The 19,196-nt window shown below is 44.4% G+C and overlaps 2 protein-coding genes across 2 annotated transcripts; both read right to left on the bottom strand.

Moving 5' to 3' along the window:
* Nucleotides 1-84: 84 nt before the first annotated feature.
* Nucleotides 85-12,067, bottom strand: LOC113010801 (fibronectin-like). The gene is made up of 25 exons (XM_026150013.1): nt 11,827-12,067; nt 11,009-11,272; nt 10,650-10,910; nt 10,034-10,294; nt 9,698-9,952; nt 9,341-9,607; nt 8,456-8,716; nt 8,126-8,383; nt 7,784-8,044; nt 7,411-7,674; nt 7,059-7,322; nt 5,811-6,068; nt 5,466-5,726; nt 5,113-5,322; nt 4,717-4,977; nt 3,996-4,256; nt 3,610-3,870; nt 2,889-3,158; nt 2,534-2,803; nt 2,176-2,436; nt 1,808-2,068; nt 1,442-1,732; nt 1,026-1,262; nt 889-942; nt 85-738 (listed from the first exon to the last, which is right to left on the bottom strand). The coding sequence occupies exons 1-25, from the start codon at nt 11,831-11,833 to the stop codon at nt 455-457; spliced, it is 6,063 nt and encodes a 2,020-aa protein (XP_026005798.1). The 5' UTR covers nt 11,834-12,067; the 3' UTR covers nt 85-454.
* A 224-nt stretch (nt 12,068-12,291) lies between these two features.
* On the bottom strand, nt 12,292-19,032 carry LOC113010800 (fibronectin type III domain-containing protein 7-like). Its single transcript, XM_026150012.1, has 11 exons — nt 19,026-19,032; nt 18,629-18,886; nt 16,594-16,652; nt 15,396-15,636; nt 15,040-15,300; nt 14,682-14,942; nt 14,346-14,588; nt 13,406-13,666; nt 13,056-13,316; nt 12,667-12,930; nt 12,292-12,587 (listed from the first exon to the last, which is right to left on the bottom strand). The coding sequence occupies exons 1-11, from the start codon at nt 19,030-19,032 to the stop codon at nt 12,292-12,294; spliced, it is 2,412 nt and encodes an 803-aa protein (XP_026005797.1).
* Between the last annotated feature and the right edge of the window lie 164 nt (nt 19,033-19,196).

The following is a 19,196-nucleotide window of genomic DNA, read 5'->3' as shown; positions in this document are numbered from 1 at the left end:
AAAAAAGAAGAAAAAAGCAACGGGTCGTTTGTACAACTCACACGTACACATAAAGAAGCTGAAAGAAAATATTTTCATTATTTTATTAGAATGTAGTCTGAAAATTATTTGCATGTTAAATACACATTTAGGAATGATGATAATTTACAAAATGAGAATTAAAAAAGCAGGAGGAACATGCAACTTCAACCAGCAGTAGACATAAACCCATCTTTATAAAGAGTTTTTAATATAAGCATGAACTGGAGGACAGAGCCTTTTATTCTAAAGACAACTACTTTATTATCAGTGGTGAGGCTAATGCTGAATGCATCTCATGGTACACGAGCAGAGCAACCCACATTAATTCCCACAATCTAATGTGCTTGTGTATTGTGTGTTAAGGATTTGGCATCTAAAAGTGGAACCATTTTTAAAAGGAGAGGTGTGGAGGCCTCAGAAGTGCCTTTTCTGTTTACTGTGGAAGCCCGCTCTCTGTCCGCACACATACGGGCTCAGACTCTGGCCCACTAGCGTCTGCGTAAATGGCCAGCACAGAGATGCAGTAGGTGGCGTTTGGTCTCATATCAGTGAGCATGATGCTCTCCCCGTACACCGTCAGCTGCTGGTGCTCGTGGGACCTGCTTTGCTTTATAACCAGCAGGCTGTAATAAGAAGCACCCTCCACCTTAGACCATGTGATGGAAATGACTGTTGATGTTATGTGTGTGACATCCAACACGGGAGCTGAGATGCTTCCTGATGGAGAGAGGGAAAAAAAGTTCTGAACAGAGTCCCGGAGGACTTAGAACTTCAGAGTGTGATGAAGCTGGTAGACGTGGAAGTTAATTCTTATAAAGCTCTAAAATCAAAACTAAATAGAATAAAATCCAATGAATGTAAACTCACCATTCAGTGACATCTGTTCTTGGAGATCTCTTCTCCTGCGTGCGTGCGTCACCACTAAAGACAGAAGATCAGTTTAGATCTTAATTATTCATTTTTAAACTTGTCTTAATTGTCACCACAAAGCTACTGAACCGTACTTTTTGTGACATTTATTGCTTCACTTTCTCCAGCGGCATTGCTGGCGGTGATCGCGAGATCGCTGGAAGCGATGTTGGACAGAGAGCAGGACAGCTGTGCAGTGCTGCACAGCTGGACCTTTGGCGTTATGCTGTTGTCATACACCGTGTAGTTGACGGCAAACACTGAGGCGTTCCACGAAACTGTGGCAAAGGAGCTGTTTCCAGTGTACACCACACCCGATGGTGGACAAGGAGCTGAGAGAGAGAAATGGGATTTAAAGAAGTTCATTCATTTTTTTATTTAAAAAGAAAGAAAGAAAGAAAAAAAATACAAATAGCTCATATGATTACTAGTTACACCAGATTTTGTGAGGACACATGAAGCACCTGTGTAACTGCAGTGAACAACAGCTCAAATCTGGGGTGTAATCTACCTGTTGTTCCATAAACAGGCATGGATGTGTCGCTCATGCCTGCAGCATTCCTGCTCTTCATTGTGGCGCTGTAATTCGAACTGCAGACGAGAGGAAACTCAAAGTATGTCACATTTGTCCAATAGGAAGAAAGCTCGAACAGGGCCTGGCTGTCTCCCAGCAGACTTCCTTTCAAAGTGAGCATGTAACCGGTGTCGCCACAGGTAATCTGTTTCCAGCTGAAACGCATCACCTCGATCTCGTCCTGCATTGGGAAAAGCTGCACCTCAGCAATAGCTGGTGGACAGGGAACTAAGAGAGGAGGAGTCAGTAACAGTAATGTGAAAAGTTACTCAGGGTTTGACGAATATGAAGCTCCTTTTTTACCTGCTTCAATCTGCACAGGATCACTGAAGGAGCTGTTGCATGTCCCGTCTGAGGCCTGGACAGAGAAACTGTAAACAGTTCCGCAGTCGAGGCCATTGATAACACAGCTGGGGTTTGTGCTGTGACAGTAAAGCATGTCTTCATTTCCAGCCTGAGCACAGCCGTAGTAGTCTTTAGCTGGTCCACTGGGAGTCCACGTCAGCGTCGCGGACTGATTGCTACACTGGTACGTAACTGAGAGTCCACTTGGCTGGCAAGGACCTGGGTAAAAGGAGCAATTAAGATGGTGTAAGTCTTAGAGTGCTAATATTAGTTATATTCTTCAGTCATTTTTGGTACTAATATCATACAAGTCCGAAAACAAATACCTGTGTTCAGTGTTACATTCTGACTGGCTTTGCTGGAGCAGTTCTCATGGCCAGCTGTCACAAACACAGTGTACTGCTCATCACAGTGGAGCTCTGATAAGCTGCAGTTTGTGGAGCTTGTGTTGCAGGTATGCGTGTGTCCATCTGCAGCCTCAGCGACAACGTGGTAGGTTTCAGCACCTGGAGACGGAGTCCAGGACACCACCGCCATGTGATGCTCACAGGCAGCGTTCACACTCACGTCTGTGGGTGGACAGGGCTCTGTGGAAAAAGACGAGTCAACATAAATACACAAAGGCCAGGTGATGACTTCCAAACTTGATGCACTTTTTGACAGAAAATAAACATGAAGACGTACCCATGCTAACTTTGGAGGGAGGACTTCTCATACTGCTGCAGGCGTCCGATGAAGCAGCTACGCTGATGGTGTACTGAAGGCCACACTGTGCTTCCAGGAGGGAGCAGCTGGTGCCGGTGTTATTGCAGGTCAACAACGTGTAATCACTGGCTTCTGCTGCAGCAGTGTACACAGTGTTTCTCTCACTACCCTCCATGAGATCCCACATAACAAGGATGGAGGAGTTGTGACACTGGGGGACAGCAGTGATAGCAGAGAGGGAGCAGGGGGCTGAGAATGAAGCAGATGTTGATAAGTTCAGACTGTGGCACGAGTAATTAACTGAAATGAGAAAACACAGCTCTTACTGAAGTACCTGTTTCCAAACTGATGGGGGCACTGGGCTGACTCTCACACTCGCTGTTTTTGGCCAATACGCTGAAGTTGTAAAGCACACCACAGGCCAGGTCTTTCATCTCACACGTCATGTTGGTAAAGGTGGTGCAGTTGGCTCTGTAGTCATTTCTACCTACAGCTACACCGGACACAGTGTAGCTGTCTGCCCCGGGAGCATCAAGCCATGATATCCAGGCAGAGTTGGTCACACAGTCAACGCTGCCCATGATCCCCTGGGGCTGGCAGGGAGCTAAAACACATAAAGTTGATTTGGTGATTGGTTGGAAGGATCCATGCAAGCCAGCGTAGTTTGTCAAGTGTTTTTTTTTTTCTTTGAAGCTTGAATTTAAAATCCTTCTCCTCTTATACAAGATCTTGAATAATTAGGCTCCATCTTATTTTGAAGACCTTATAGTTCCACAGAGCACTTCGCTCTCAGACTGCAGGTTCCTAGAGTATTTAGAAGTAAAATGAGAGGCAGAGCCTGGATTTAGGAGACAGACACCCTGTCTGTTTAATATTAGGCTTAAAACTTTCCTTTCTGGTAAAGCATATAGTTAGGGCTGGATCAGGTGGCCCTGAATCCTCCCTTAGTTATTACACCTAAGCTGCTGGGGGGCCACTATATATATAAAGTGCCTCGAGGTGACTATTGTCATTTGGCGCTTTAGAAATATTGAACTGAACTGAAGTTGTCTAACCTGACTGGATGCTCTGGGTCTGACTGTGCACGCTGCGGCAGTGTTCTCTGACAGAGGTCACCTGGACTGTGAAGGTTTTTCCACATGTGGCATTGCTGCTGAAACATACAGTGTTTGTGGTGTTGCATAACTCGCTTTCGCCATTCTCAGCAGCTAGTGAAACCAAGAAGTGGTCAGCATCTCCGATGGCTTCCCAAGAAACTGTCAGATTGTTTGACGAACAGTCGACCTGGGTGCTCACGTTCTGAGGCGGGCAGGGGACTGAAAACATGACAACAGTTTGAATACACAGCTGAATGCTTTAAATTGCAAACATTTGATCGCCTGCACAAAATTCATATTTTAAAAGTGCTTTAGGCTCTGGTCACTGGTGTTGTTTCTCTTACTTGAGTTGAATTTCAGAGGCCAGCTGGGGACGCTAGAGCAGCTGTCACCCATAGCTACAACGTGAACGGTGTAGAGGCTGCCACAGGTGAGGTTGTTGAGGCTACAGCTAAGGCCAGCGGTCTGACAGCTGTCATTATTAACATGGCCACTGTGGGCCATGACTGAGTACTTTACAGCACCCTGACTGGAAGCCCAGGACACAACAGCAGTGTTGTTAGCACAATCCATCACCACTGAGACGTCAGTGGGAACACAAGGTACTGAAGATAAAGCAGACACAACAAACAGGATCAGTCACTCAGTGTGGAGAGCATCATGAGCAAAAACCTCAGTATACAGCAAAATGATTACTACTGCTACACAACACCTTAACTATGCTGACTTTACATATTTAAAAGCACAGACTGTAGAAATAATAAAGCTTGTGTCCATCCCCTCACACCATAACTAGACATTGTCACACTTTTTCCTTGTTCAGGCTTCCTATGATTGGACAGCCTCCCAGCACTGACTAGATGCTTGGAGACCAGCAGAGGAAAAGTGGGAGTCTCAGAAAGGTTTGTTTGCCCAGTGACCACAAAAACATGTCACTTTCCTCACCTTTAAATTCTAACAGAGAAAAAAAAATCCTTTCAAATATGAAAACAGAATTAAGAAATGAAGTTTAAATATAGCAATGAAAGCCTGCGTTTCCTGCTCTAGTAGCCATGCAATCCTCACCTGATTGCAGACTTGTGGCTGGACCGGAGGTGACGTCACACTGCTGGTTGGAAGCTGTGACGGAGACAGAGAAGTTCTGTCCACACATCAGGTCAAGGAAGCTGCACTTATTAGTGTCTGACATGCACATTTTTGACACGCCGGTGTCAGTCTGCATGGTGGCTGTGTAGACATCTGACCCATTACTAGGCTGCCAGGTTACCACAGCAATACTAGTAAGACAGTCCTGGCTGGCGGAGACTCCGATGGGTTTGCATGGCCCTGGTATAAAAACATATAAACTCAGATTAGAGCTCACTTCTCCATTATGTGTGGTTGGTCAAAACTGTGTATCTGAACAGTACGCACAGGTCTGCACAGAGACTGAAGCGCTCGAGTTTCCAGGACAGTACCAACTGTGAGGTGTGATTTTGATGCTGTATTTTTGTCCGCAGGTAAATCCAGTGAAGCTGGCTGTGGTCATGTTAGTGTTGAGACTGACTGACTTGTTTCCCGCCTCAGCGTAAACCGTGTACATCTTTGCCCCACTGCTGGCATCCCAGCTCAGAGACACCACTTTCATATCACAGTTCACAGTGGCAGACAAATTCTGGGGAGCACAGGGGTCTGGAAAGAAACAATGATCTGATAATGTTTCTTTTACTTGTGCAAATTTCTAAGAAAAACTGTAGAAACTGCTGAACAATTACAGACATGAGATGATGTATTCTGACTTCATTTCACTTTGTTTTCATTTGTCAATATCATACCCATGTGGATGATTGAGCTGTTGCTCGGCAGACTGGTGCAGTTGTTGCTCTTTGCTCTCACTACAACACTGTACTCCTCCCCACAGTGCAGGTCGCTCCAGGTGCAGGAGGCGGTATTGCTTATGCAGCGGTGAGTGTGGCCGTCGAGGCCAGTGGCTACAGCAATGTATGTTTCAGCTCCATCAGTTGGCTGCCAGCTGACGGAGCCCACGTCAAACCCACACTCTGCGTCAGTTGCCAAACCCCTTGGTATACATGGAGCTGTGTCCCAAAAAGGAAAACAAAACAAAACAGTCAAAACATAAACGTTAAAATAATTTGCATATGATGTAGAAAAAGTCCCACCAGTTTTGAAGAAGGTGGGACTGCTGGGGATGCCATTACACATGCTGCCCTGTCCTCGAACAGTGACATTAAAGTCCTGTCCACAAGGCAAAGAGGCTCTTAGAAGCGTTTGGTTTGTGCTGTAAATCTTCACCAATCCGTCGCTGCCGCTCACTGTAACTAAGAAACTCTCAGCACCACTCGCCTCTTGCCAGGAGATCTTCATCTCATCGGACTCACAGAGCACCTCAGCAGAAACATTTGTAGGTGGACATGGCTCTGTAAAAAGAGAGAAAAGAGTTCAAATCTTCATTTTTTACATCATAGTTGATGAAAACTAGGTTTAGTTAATTAAAACAAAATAAAAGCTAGACTTTAGAAAGAAAAAACATTAAAAATATAGAGGAAATTCTTAGCTTTAGGCTTTGTTAATTTAGTAAAAGCTGTTATGGCAACTTGCCCAATGAGGCTTTGATGGACATGTTTACTGGCACTTTGGTTGACTCCCAAGACTGTGAGTCAACTGCCTTTAAAACATTCTGTGTTTTTATTGTAATACATGTGCCAAATCTTGCCTCTCACATATGTCCTCCATCTAAATGTTTAAAAAGATCAACACAGATATAAATACGCAAACAAGCAAACCCACTCTGGAAAATAACTGAAACTCATCTGAAGGTCAAAATGAAATTAAAATAAAAAATAATTAGACAAAAAACGAATGCAAAAATAATAACTCTGCCAGTAAAGATGCCCGATTAATCTATAAATATTTCTTACTTTAAACTTCAGCGTCTGATTTAAAGGGACTGTGTATCCCTGCATCCTGTTTTTACATGTAAGCCTCTAAACTTTTTGTAAAGAGGGTTGTACGATATAAAAATACAGTTTTTATTCCCGAACTTATTTTTACGTGATTAGAGTAATGAATATCTTCAACTCTAAAATGAACTTTAAGTATCAAAATCGACCCTTTAGAGTCTTATTATGTAAAAATGTTCTATGACTGTTTTACTGCTGTTGATGCCTTAAGATTGACATGTTTGGAGGAAATCCCATTTCTTCTTTCCTACTTATTGCTAGATTATTGAGTCTGCTATGCATGCGGTTTTATAAGATCATTACTTGTTTTATATTTAAAATATATATTCAAATGTAAAATAAAATATATCATATATTTACAATGGGAACAGTTTCAGTGAGAATCTCCACTGTTGTGTAGCTGAAACAAGGGATTTTCTGTACTTTACAGTTTGGTCTCAGGAGTACCTGTGTGGATGAACACGGCACTGCTGGGTTGGCTACAGCAGCCTCTGTTGTGGCCTGTAACAGTAAAGTTATACATCTCTCCACAGTCCAGACCCGAGAACTGACAGCTGGAGGTCACTGAGTCACACGTTTTCTCTTCCCCTCCTGACGCCTTGATGGCGCTCGCTGTGTACAGTTCAACATTAGACCTCTCTTCCCAGGATAGGACAGCAGTACGGGAGCTGCACTGCAGATTGACAGCTACTCTCTGAGGAGGACAAGGACCTGAGGAAGATGTTTATGTTTGTTTTATTGTGAGCAAATGAAATCAGCAGCAGCCATGCATGCACATTACCTGTAAAAGCTCACTCACGTGTGGTAAAGTTAGACAGTGTCTGTGTGCTGAGGCTGCACTGGTCGTTGCTGGCGTTGATGCTGAGACTGTAGGTTTCCCCACAGCTTAAACTTGTCATGTTACAGCTTTCCTGCTGAGTTGTGCACAGAGTTTGAAGACTTCCACCAACGACAGCCATCAGGGAAATGTTAGTTGTGCCATAAGTGCCGTTCCAGGACACCAGGACTGCATTGTCAGAGGTGCAGTTGACTTCCACTGTCATGTCTCTGGGCAGGCATGGGGCTGAGGAAATATAAATATATATAAATATATATATATAAAAATATAAATAAATCAAGGTTCCCAAATGAAAAAAAAAAACATCAGATATATATGCTGAGTGTTTCTTTACCTGATGTAAGCGAGACCACTGAGCTGTCAGAGCTGTTGTACTGCTGTCCTAACGCCTTGACCCAGACACTGTACACTGTACCACACATCAGCCCTGAGACCACACAGGAGGTGTTTGTGCTCATACAGGAGGTGTAGTGGCCATTTTGGTTGTCAAAGTAGGCAACATAACCCAAAGCGAGGTCACTCTGCTGCCAGGATGCAGTTGAAGTAAGCTGTCTGCATGACATGCTGGCTTGAACATTAGTAGGTGGACACGGCTCTGAATGAAGAGAAAAGGGTCACATTTAAACGCTCACTCTGGAAACACAACCTGTGCATCACTTCTGATGGATTGACAAACCTGTCACGAGGCGGTAGGGTGCAGAGCTCACAGTGTTGTTGCATGCCAGGCTTTGTGTCATCACAGTGATGCTGTAGGTGTGGCTGCACTGCAGAGCAGTCAGGGAGCAGTGTGTGTTGCTGGTGTTACAGGCGACTGTCAAGTTTCGGTCACTCACAGCCTGAACAGAGTACGACGCAGCACCGCTCGCTGTGTTCCACATCACCCGGGCAGTACTCAAGTTGTAGTGGATGGACACATTTGTAGGAACGCAGGGCTCTGGAGGGAGAACAAGTTAAACGGTCTGAACTGTGATGTAAATGAGACAAAAGGTTTGGCTGAAACGAGCACCTGTGGTGAGGTATCCTGTCATCTGAGAACTGCTGTTACAAGTCTCTCCAACAGCCTTCACAGTGACGCTGTATTCCTCTCCGCATCGCAGAGGCCTCGGCTGACAGCTGGTTTGGTTGGTGGCGCAGCTGGCTGTGTGTCCTGAAGAAGCTGTGAGCACAGTAATGTAGAGCACAGCTCCATCGCTGGGCTGCCACGATATGTTGGCAGAGCTGCCCCCACAGTCGTAAATCACTTCAATATTGCTTGGCTCACAAGGTCCTGTGGGATCAAGAATAATATCAAGTATGGTAACTCTTTACAACAAGGGACACAAAAACTTGGTTACTAAAGAACAAGTGATGAGTCATGAACGAGCTGGTAGTTAATGAGATTTTCATCAGCAGTTTCTTAATAGCTTCCCTAATAATTTATACAAGATAATTATTCACTAAAGACATAAAGAATCTATCTGTTTATATAGCTATTATTGATTTTTGGCTCTCTTCCCGGCATGTCTTTGTTCTGTCTTCCTCCCCACACCTACCAAAGTTGTGGCAGATGGCCCCCGATGATGAGCCTGGTTCTGCCGGAGGTTTCTTCCTACTAAAAGGGATTTTTCCTTCCCACTGTCACCAAAGTGCTAACTTATAGGGTTTTATTTGCTTGTTGTTATTTGCTCTGTATTATTGTGGGGTCTTTACATCACAGTATAAAGCATGTACCTTAAGGCTGCTGTTGTGATTTGAGGCTATATTAATAATATTGAAATTAAAATAATCCATAGGTAATGAGGAACTTCACTATTAAGAGACCACTTAGTAAGATGCTTCACTACTTGTGGCAACACAGAAAGAGTAGCTAATATTGAATTGATCAGTAACGAGTAGTTTGATGCCACGTTACCTGATGTTAGAGGGACCACTATGCTGTCAGAGCTGTTGTACTGATGTCCCAGGGCTTTGACCCAGACGTTGTACACCGTGCCACACATCAGCCCTGAGACGACACAACTTGTATCCGTGTCTGTGCCAACACAGAAAGTGTCGTGTCCACGCTGGCTGTCGAAGTAGGCAACATAACCTGCAGCAAGGCCACTCTGCTGCCAGGACACCGTTGCAGTGGGTTGCCCACAAGACACATTGGCTTGAATGTTTGTGGGTGGGCAGGGTTCTGAATTAAGGGAAAACAAACACATTTAGTTATTAAAATGCACACATGTACATACGTGTACACATGTTCCTTCCTGATTTGACTACTAACCTGTCATAAGGAGGGAGGCGTCAGAGATCTGACTGTCACAGGCCTGGTTTTTAGCCGTCACAGTGATGCTGTAGGTCTGACTGCATTGTAAACCAGTCAGAACACAGTCAGTGTTTATGGTGTTACAGGTTAAACTCAGGCCTTGCTGTGTCACAGCTCGGACAGAGTATGAGCTTGCACCGCTCCCTGCACTCCACTGCACCTTGGCAGCACTCACGTTATAGTGAAAGTTGACATTCATAGGAACACAGGGCTCTGGAGGGAGGAAACATTATAAAAGTTAGAATTTTTGAAAGTAAAAAACTCCCCCTGTGTTAAAAGCTACTGTATACTCACCTGTTGTGATGGTGGTGGGGACACTGGAAGGACCAGTACATCCGGGGTCCACTGCTTCCACAACAACAGAGTATTCCTGTCCACAAACCAGGCTGTTAAGATGACACGATGTGCCCAAGTCACTGCAGTTGGAGCTGTGTCCGTTAGCAGACGTGGCCTGGACCATGTATCCCGTGTTTGCTGCAGTATTACTCCAAGTGACCAGAGCTTTAAAGGTGGTACAATTTAGCTCAGCTGACACATTGGTAGGAGGGCATGGGCCTAGAAATAGAGAGAAGCACAACTTGGAAGCAGATATAGAAAATGAGGAAATGAATGGTAAAATTTAAGTGATAGTTTGAGATTAAACCACAGGTTTATGTGCTATTTAATCCATATACAATCTGCAGGGCTTTAATGTAACATCATGGGTTTATAGACTGTCTCTTGCAGTAACACCTGCACTATGTGCCAGTCTATGATGTTAGTAACAAGCTAAATGAATGTGCTGTTAGCATTTAGCTTCAAATTAATAAAATAAACACAAATATCTTCTTATTGTAGTGCAATTAAGAAGAGACCAAGTATATTTCCCTAAATGTAACTGATTTTTGAAAGATGTACATAGCGTGTGTACCTGTGAGCTTCTCTATAGGAGTGCTCCACTCGCTTATACAAACATTTGTGTGTCCCATCACTGTGAAAGTGTAGAGTTGACCACAGCTCAGGTCCAGGAAGGAACAGCTGCTCTGGGTGGAGTCACAGGTGGAGTTCACACCTGAGGCAGACGTAGCCTTAACAGTGTAATTCTGTTTTGTGTCACCTTGGTTCCACTTTACTGTAATGACGCTCGAGCTGCAGTTTTGGTCAGTAGTCGTGTTCTCAGGTTTACATGGAGCTAAAAGTGGTTTGGGGGGGGGAGAAGAAGCAGGTTTACTCAACATATAACAAATTATGTTTTGCTAAATGTCTTGGATTTAAAAGACCTGCACTCACCTGACTGAACCTTGTAGTCAGAGCCAGCAATGACGTTGCAGTGAACAGAAGAGGAGGTGACAACCACCTGGTAGACTTTTCCACACTGCAGGTCACGGATGGAGCAGGAGTCGGATGTCGAGTTACAGGAAGCTCTGTGATCATCTGTGCTGCTGATGGCCCAGGCGGTGTAGTTATCTGAGCCCGGAGTCTGAGACCAGCTCACAGTCATCATGTTGGTGTTACAGTCCAACTCTGCCACAACATCTTTTGGTAGGCAGGGAGCTACAGGGGAGCGTCAAAAACATAATGATACTATACTCTACATACAACAGACAAGCTGCCAAGGTGATTTGATAGGCTGGGAAATAAATAAAATTAAATGTTAATCCTTGAAAGGACCTCAAAAATCCATATTTTCGTGGTTCTCAGGACCAAAAACGGTCCCAAGTCCTTTCAAGGTTTTATAAACGGAATTTTTTGTATCACCAACTTAATTTGTTCTCATAAACCTCTGTAAAAAAAAAAGAAGAAGAAGAAGAAGAATTACACTGTCAGGTTTAAAGTCCGACTGGGATGCTTATCAACTGATCTGAGCTATTTTCAGAATTTATAATGATCAATACATGAAAATTAAAGTAAAAGAAGAGATCAGAGAAACATTCTTCAAACACGTTGCGTTTACAGTGGATATTTTGTCCACCAGGGGGCACTCCATAGTATCCATGTTGGCAATAAGTGTTTTAAATGCCACAAACACAACCAGCTGATCCGAGCAGCGCATAAATGAGTAAATAAATACTTATACTTAATTATACTTATGCCTGACAGCTCCATACCTAACATCCTCGGTCAAATATATCCACCACCGCTCCTCTGCACATGTCCAACCATGTCAACATTGCCTCTCCAACTTTATGTCTCAAAAACTGAAGCTGAGCTGCTCCTCTTCTATTATATTTCCAATCCTGTCCTCCAACATCCCACTTCTAATGAAAATCTCATTGAAACCTCTTCTCTCCAGGCACCGCCCCCTGATCCATACTCTCACTACAGATCACAGTTAGGCTTCAAATATCATTGTCTATGCAGACCCTGCCTGACTTTCACCACTTCCACTTTCATCATTGCAAACAACAGGCTCAGAGCTGATCCCTGATGTAATCTCACCCCACCGGTGTCTTACTGTCATTCATTTCCTGCGCCACTCTCACATACTCCAATGCCACTCCTGTCTTCCTCACAGAGGACCACAGTTCCTCCCTTTGCACCAGATCACATGCTTTTTCCAGATCTAAGCAGGTCTAAGACTTGCTCTTGTAGTATAAATGTTTTGTCTTACCCGAGTCAAAAGAAATATCAGTGTGTTTGCTGCTGTTGCAGCTTTCTGTGGAGGCCACCAGTGTTGCAGAGTACGAGCGGCCACAGTGAAGTTTCACAGCGCAGGAGGTGTCATTAGAGGAGCAGGATGCTACGTGGCCGTGCTCCCCTGTCACCTGCACAGTGTAGAAACCTGCACTGCTGCTTTCATCCCAGGAAAAATTCCCATTGTTTGTCCCACAGTCCACTTGGACCGTTAAGTTTGTGGGCTGACAGGGGGCTGAAAGAAAAGGAGAGCTGATGGGTTATGCATGCCCCACAACAACTTTTGCTGCCGTTGCTATGGAAACACTCATTACCTGTACTTATTTCTATGGGTGGACTGTAACTGCTGCGGCAGTTTCCATCCTGGGCTGCAATGCGGAAAGCGTACCTTTGCCCACACAGCAGATTAGCCAGAGTGTGGGAAGAGTTAGAGGTGACGTTGGCTGAATGAGGGAGTGCACTGCCTATCTGCTCATACTGTAAGACATAGATAGCTCCAGTCACCGGATCCCAAGTGAGGGTCAGTGCGTTGGCATCACAGCTGACATGACCCGTCAAGTTAGTGGGTGGACACAAAGCTAGGAAGATACAGGAGGTGAGCAAATCAAAAAGGATTAATGTTTCAGTATTGTTGTTGTTACTTTTTAGTAAATCAGCCTACAGACCCCAAAACACAGAGATGCTCCTTCCAGCTTTCTCTCACCTGTCCTGAGCTGCACTGCTGAGCTTGGTTCACTCCAGCAGCCCCTGTCTACACTGACAACAGTGACAGCGTAGATTTCCCCACAGTGGAGGTCAGTGAAATTGCATGAGTCTAAATAGTTTGAGCTGCAGGTATGAGTGTGTCCATCATCTGCCATTGCTGTTGCTATGTACATATCAGCTCCCATTACAGGAGACCAGGAGACTGTGCTGTTGCCCTCACAAGCTGGAGACACGGCGATGTTACCAGGAGCACAACGGCCTGCAGAGAACATAAGAAAAATGGTTTCCTGTTGTCTTTCTGAAAAGTAGGGAGAGCTCTCCTCATGGACAATATATGACTTCAAGTACCTGCTGGAAAGCTGTAGGCTGCACTTGGATTTCCTGTGCATGTCTGAGAGTAAGGTGTAACGGTAATGCTATAGGTTTCACCACAGTGGATGTCATGGACTTGACAGCTGGTAGAATTGGTGTGGCAGTGGTGTGCGTGTCCATCCTGTGCTGTTGCTGTCACATTGTATCCTGTAGCACTGGGGCTTCCCACCCACGTCACCAGGGCTGAATGATTCAAACACAGCAGGGCGGCGCTCACGTTCTGTGGGGCGCACGCGACTTTGGAGAGAAAAGAGAAAAACATTCAACGACCAATCAGGTTACAAACACACGAAGTTTAAACTGACATGTTATGAGGTTGACATTTAGAGGAAATACACATGAGGAAATTGATAACATCATATTTTCCCTTAATGTTTATAACGATTTGAAAGATGTAGAAACATATGGAATATAAGCCACATTCACTAGAAAATAGAAACTAATAATAGATTGGGGGTAAGTTAGTGAGGGTTGGCTGTCTGGCTATTTCCCCTTATTTTTATTAATTGTGCTAAGCTGATTTAGCAGGCTGGACAGTGCTATATCTGTCCTGTCTCCGTACGCTCTTGTTCTTTCCCCTTTTTTCTTTCCTCACTCCCCAACCAGTTGCAGTAGATGTCTGCCTCTTCCTGAGCCTGGTTCTGCTGGAAGTTTCTTCCTGTTAAAAAGGAGTTTTTCCTTTCCACTGTTACAAAGTACTTGTTCATAGCGGGTTGCTTGATAGAGTTTTCTCTTGAACACTGAAGAATACCTTCAGTATTCAAGTCCCAATAATCTTGAAGCAACTGTTACTGTGATTTGGTGCTATATAATTGAACCTGAAATTAAAAAATCAATACTATACGGGGCAGATATGAGGTCCAGTGGTGATTTCTTTTCATCTTACTCTATGACAGGAAAAATGTCTGTTATTTACCTGTTTCTAATGATTCGTTGACACTTGGGCTGCTGTTGCACTGCGCCCCCTGAGCCTGGAGTGTTACATTCAAATCCAAGCCACAGGGGAGATTTTCAAACACGCAGCTGGTATTTGTCGTGTGGCAGTCGTCCTGATGCCCTTTTCCTTCTACCTGAGCGAGGAAACTGAGGCTTCCTGCAGGGTCAGTCCACCTGAACACTGCTGTGTTGGTGCCACAGGTATACTGCTTAGAAATGATAACTGGAGAACAGGGAGCTGGAGAAAGAGCAGTACATTGGTTTAGCAGGGGGATGAAGCAAGATCACATGTATGTGCCATTTGAAGTATGCTCACCTGTGGTAATGCTGGTGCTGGTTCCAGGCGCACTGTCGCACTCGTTACCGTGTGCAGTCACTGTAGCTGTGTAGGTCTCACTACACTGAAGATCAGTCAGTGTGCATGAAGCTGTGGCTGAGCTACACGACAATTTGTGGCCGTTTGAAGCTGTGGAGTTAACTGTGTAACCTGTAGCATCAGCCACCGGGGTCCATGACAGAAAAGAGGAACTGGTGCCACAGATCAGAGTGTTATTCATGAAAGTGGGAGGACATGGAGCTGCGAAGGAGACAAAAAGAAACACGTTTAATAAATGTGTTCGTTGATTCTAAAGATTGTAAAACATCTTTGTTTTTGCTGTGTGTGGTTTCCCTACCTGTCATTATAACATGGCTTGCTCCAGTGCTGTTACAGGTGGCGTCCTCAGACATGACTGTGAGGTTGTAAACTTTCCCACACTGCAGCTGCTTCAGCTGACAGGAAGTCGTGTTAGTCCTGCAGGAAATATAATCATGAGATGTGCCATCCTGAGCGAGCACAGTGTGGGTCAGAGCTCCGGGAGATGCAATCCAGGACACCGTGGCCACGTCCGAGCCACAGTGCAGGAAGCTGGTCACGTTAACTGAGTCACATGGTCCTGGAGGAACATACATTACATGATACATGATGTGTCCCAAAAGTCCAAATATGATTTGGAAACTCATGAAATGCACAAATATATGTAAATGACACCTGTTGTGATAGTAGTTTGAATGGGAGCACTGGTGCAGCGGTTGTTCTTGGATGCTACTGTGATGCTGTACTGAGTGGCGCACTGCAGGTTGAAAAAAGAGCAACTAAGATCTGATGAGGAGCACGTCTCAGAGAAGCCATGTGGGCCCATAACTTTAGCTGTGTAGCTGGAAGCACCGAAAGAGGAATTCCAGGAGACCAGCAGCGAGTTTGATCCACAGTCTGTCTCTGCTGCCAAGCTCTGAGGGGAGCAGGGTGCTGGAAATAGATATGACACACTGTAAATCCAACTGCTCAAGTAGTATCTATATAAAAAACTTATCTTAAATGATTTTGTGTTTTAAATGTAAGCCTTTTAAGAATACAATTTCAGAGTTCATATCGCTTTTGTCAGGTTTAATACAGTTTCCAGAGTTGGCATGTCTAAGGTTTAAAGTAACAAATTACTGGTGCAAGCTAACATATCATGCATGCTTGCTTTATCAAAGCCTTTCTGTTTTTCTTCCAGTATGTTGCTCAGGTTTTGTTTTATTGAGCTCCAGCATTAAGCAAAGCAGCGAATCATGATTCCCTGACTTTTAAACAAGACAAGAATAATGTGTTATCATTTTGTTTTAATATGAGCATTAATGAGTGTGAGTATTAGGACAGGAGAAGTGCAGCACTGAGGGAATCATGTGACAGCCTATCCCAGCTGACCCAAAGTAAATCCTCATCTATTGGAGGTAATTTATATGAATTTCAGGAGTGGGACCACACCTCCATCAGCATGTGAGGGCATGAAATTTAAAATGCTGTACTAATTAACATTTACAGGACAGTTATGTTGATTGTTTTGTCACATAGTTGGTATAGAATGATCTCTTTCCTTTCTTGCTAAATATTCCGATTCTAAAACAATTGATTTTGGACTTTATCTACTTAAAAAAACATTAAGGAAGCATTAGCAGATAGATGAAATTATAGATTTACAATAACCGTCATTGTTACCTGTCTGAACAGTCTGTGGAGGGCTGTGCGGTCCTTTGCAGCTGCCAGAGGACGCTTCCACTGAGACATTAAACGTCTGTCCACACTGAAGGCCGCTCAGAACACAGCTGGCACCATCAGTGTGGCAGATGACCGAAGTTACATTTCCAGTTAATGGCACAGCAGTGACACTGTATTGGAGGTATGCAGAAGAAGAGATCCAGCTGACCGTTAAGTCATTGGTGCTGCAGGACAAGTCTGTACTGATGTTCCCTGGAGCGCATGGCACTGAGAGAAACAGAACACAGTGGGAGTTAATCACAAAGACTTTTCTCAGCTGAACTGTGTACTGAGTTCGATGAAGAAAGCCATGACCAGTATAGTGTATTAAAACCAAGAAAAATAACTGATCTGGGATTGAGTAGAGTTTAAAAGGCACGGTCAGGATCCTGTTTCTTGACTTTTCCAGTGCCTTTAATACCATCCGGCCCTGTATGCTTCAGGAAAAACTGAACAGGATGGAGGTGGACCCCTGCCTGGTCGCTTGGATCTCCGACTACCTCACTGACAGACCACAGTACGTCAGGCTGAAGGACATCACGTCTGACACTGTGGTCAGCAGCACAGGAGCACCACAGGGAACTGTGCTGTCCCCTCTTCTCTTCACCCTGTACACCTCTGACTTCTGCTACAACTCTGAATTATGCCACATTCAGAAGTTTGCAGACGACACAGCCATCATGGGGTGTATCTGGGATGATCAGGAAGAGGAGTACAGAAGTCTGGTGAGGAACTTTGTCGCATGGAGTCACACAAACCACCTGCAACTCAACACCTCAAAGACTAAGGAACTGGTTGTGGACTTCGGGAGGTCCAGAGAAGGTCCACTGCCGGTTCAGATAGAGGGGGAGGAGGTAGAGGTGGTCAACAAGTACAAGTACCTCGGGCTGTGGGTGGACAATAAACTGGACTGGTCATGCAACACAGAGCACCTGTATAAAAAAGCCCAAAGCCAACTGTACTTCCTCAGGAGGCTGAGGTCTTTTAACATCTGCAGGAAGCTCCTGAGGATGTTTTACCAGTCAGTGGTTGCTGGAGTACTTTTCTATGCTGTGGTGTGCTGGGGGAGCAGCACAGCAAAGAAGGACTCATCCAGGCTGGAAAAACTGATCAGGAAGGCTGGCTCTGTGGTCGGCATGAAACTGGACACTCTGGTGACAGTGGCAGAGAAAAGGACACTAAAGAAACTGATGGACATTATGGACAATGCTGGGCATCCTCTGCACACGGCCATAAACAACCAGAAGAGTCTGTTCAGTGACAGGTTGCTTCTCCCCAAGACAAGAACTAACAGACTTAAAAACTCCTTTGTCCCACACGCCATCAGACTGTTTAACTCCTCTCTGGAGGGGAGAGGGAGGGGAGACAGGAGGACAAAGGAGGGGGGAACAACTAAGCTGTAGTGCCTCTTCACCTCACTGTGCAATTACCTTTTGTGCAATACTTTTGTAAATAGTCAACAGTGCAATAGACCTCAATACTCGAAATGTGCAATTCATTCACTTGTATTTTTATTTTTTATTCCTATTTATTCTATTTATCCCCTTCGTATATTTTATTTATATTGTCTCTGTATTTATATATGTGTGTGTGTGTGTGTGTGTGTGTGTGTGTGTGTGTGTGTGTGTGTGTGTGTGTGTATATATATATATAATATTCTGTAACTCTGAAACTTCTGTCGGTGCTGTGCTTTTTGGAAATCGAATTTCCCAGAGGAACCCACCCGAGGGATTAATAAAGTTCTATCTAATCTAATCTAATCTAATCTAATCTAATCTAATCTAATCTAATCTAATCTAATCTAATCTAATCTAATCTAATCTAAAAAAAACTAATTGCTTATCAGTTTGATTGAAAAGAATGTAAAAGAAGGACAACTATGATGCCTTGTTTAGTTTGAGTTTTCTATCTTCACTGCTAAAGTGTTTAAACCAGTAATGTGCGATGAGGCTGGAAAAAGGCAGGTCTTGTTAGGTCAAGTTTCTTTTGCAAGAGATCAGTGAAAAACATAAATTTACATATTAAATCTCAAGTCCAGTGGGGGCATATTTAAGAAATTACTGGTGACAATATTATAGGATATAATATTATAGGAATCACTGCTGTAAAAAAAAAAAACGGTCCAAGTAGAAGAAGATTAATCTCAATATACTGAGACTGAGAGGCTTCTCCTCACCGGAGCAATTGCCAGTCAAAGTCAGTACCTTGGTCTTGCCTGAAGGGGGCACTGTAGTTGCTGACACAGGTGCCATCCGTGGCAGTCACAACAATTTCATATGCTTGGCCACAGAGCAGGTTACTCAGTGCGCAGTTGGGGCTGGAGCTGTTGCAGGTGAGGGTCTGCCCATCACTTATGGCTTCCACTGCATAGCTCAGTGCATTCGGACTGGGGTCCCAGGACACGTGAGCGGCTCTAGCACTACAGATCAGCTGGCTCGACACATTAAAGGGAGCACATGGTCCTGGAGTTGGAATGAAATAAAATATCAGTAACGCTTCCAGATTCCCCAAATAAGACCCACATTACTGACGTCGGTGGTTTAGGTCAAGGTCGTGTTACCTGTGTTCACAGAGACAGTGTTGCTCTGTTGAATTTCACACTTGTCATCAACTCCTGAAACACCTATTGTGTAAACCTCCCCACAGTGGAGCCCAGTGAGGCTACAGGAGGTTTTATTGGTTGTGCACGAGGACCTGTGACCTTCACTGCTCAAAGCAACAGCAGTGTAGTATTTGGCACCATCACTGGCGAGCCAAGACACAGGAACAGGG

Source organism: Astatotilapia calliptera, chromosome 18 (assembly GCF_900246225.1).
Source record: "Astatotilapia calliptera chromosome 18, fAstCal1.2, whole genome shotgun sequence".
NCBI classification, from domain to species: domain Eukaryota; kingdom Metazoa; phylum Chordata; class Actinopteri; order Cichliformes; family Cichlidae; genus Astatotilapia; species Astatotilapia calliptera.
Note: the sequence above shows the minus strand (reverse complement) of the source record. Positions and strands in the feature narration are given on the sequence as shown.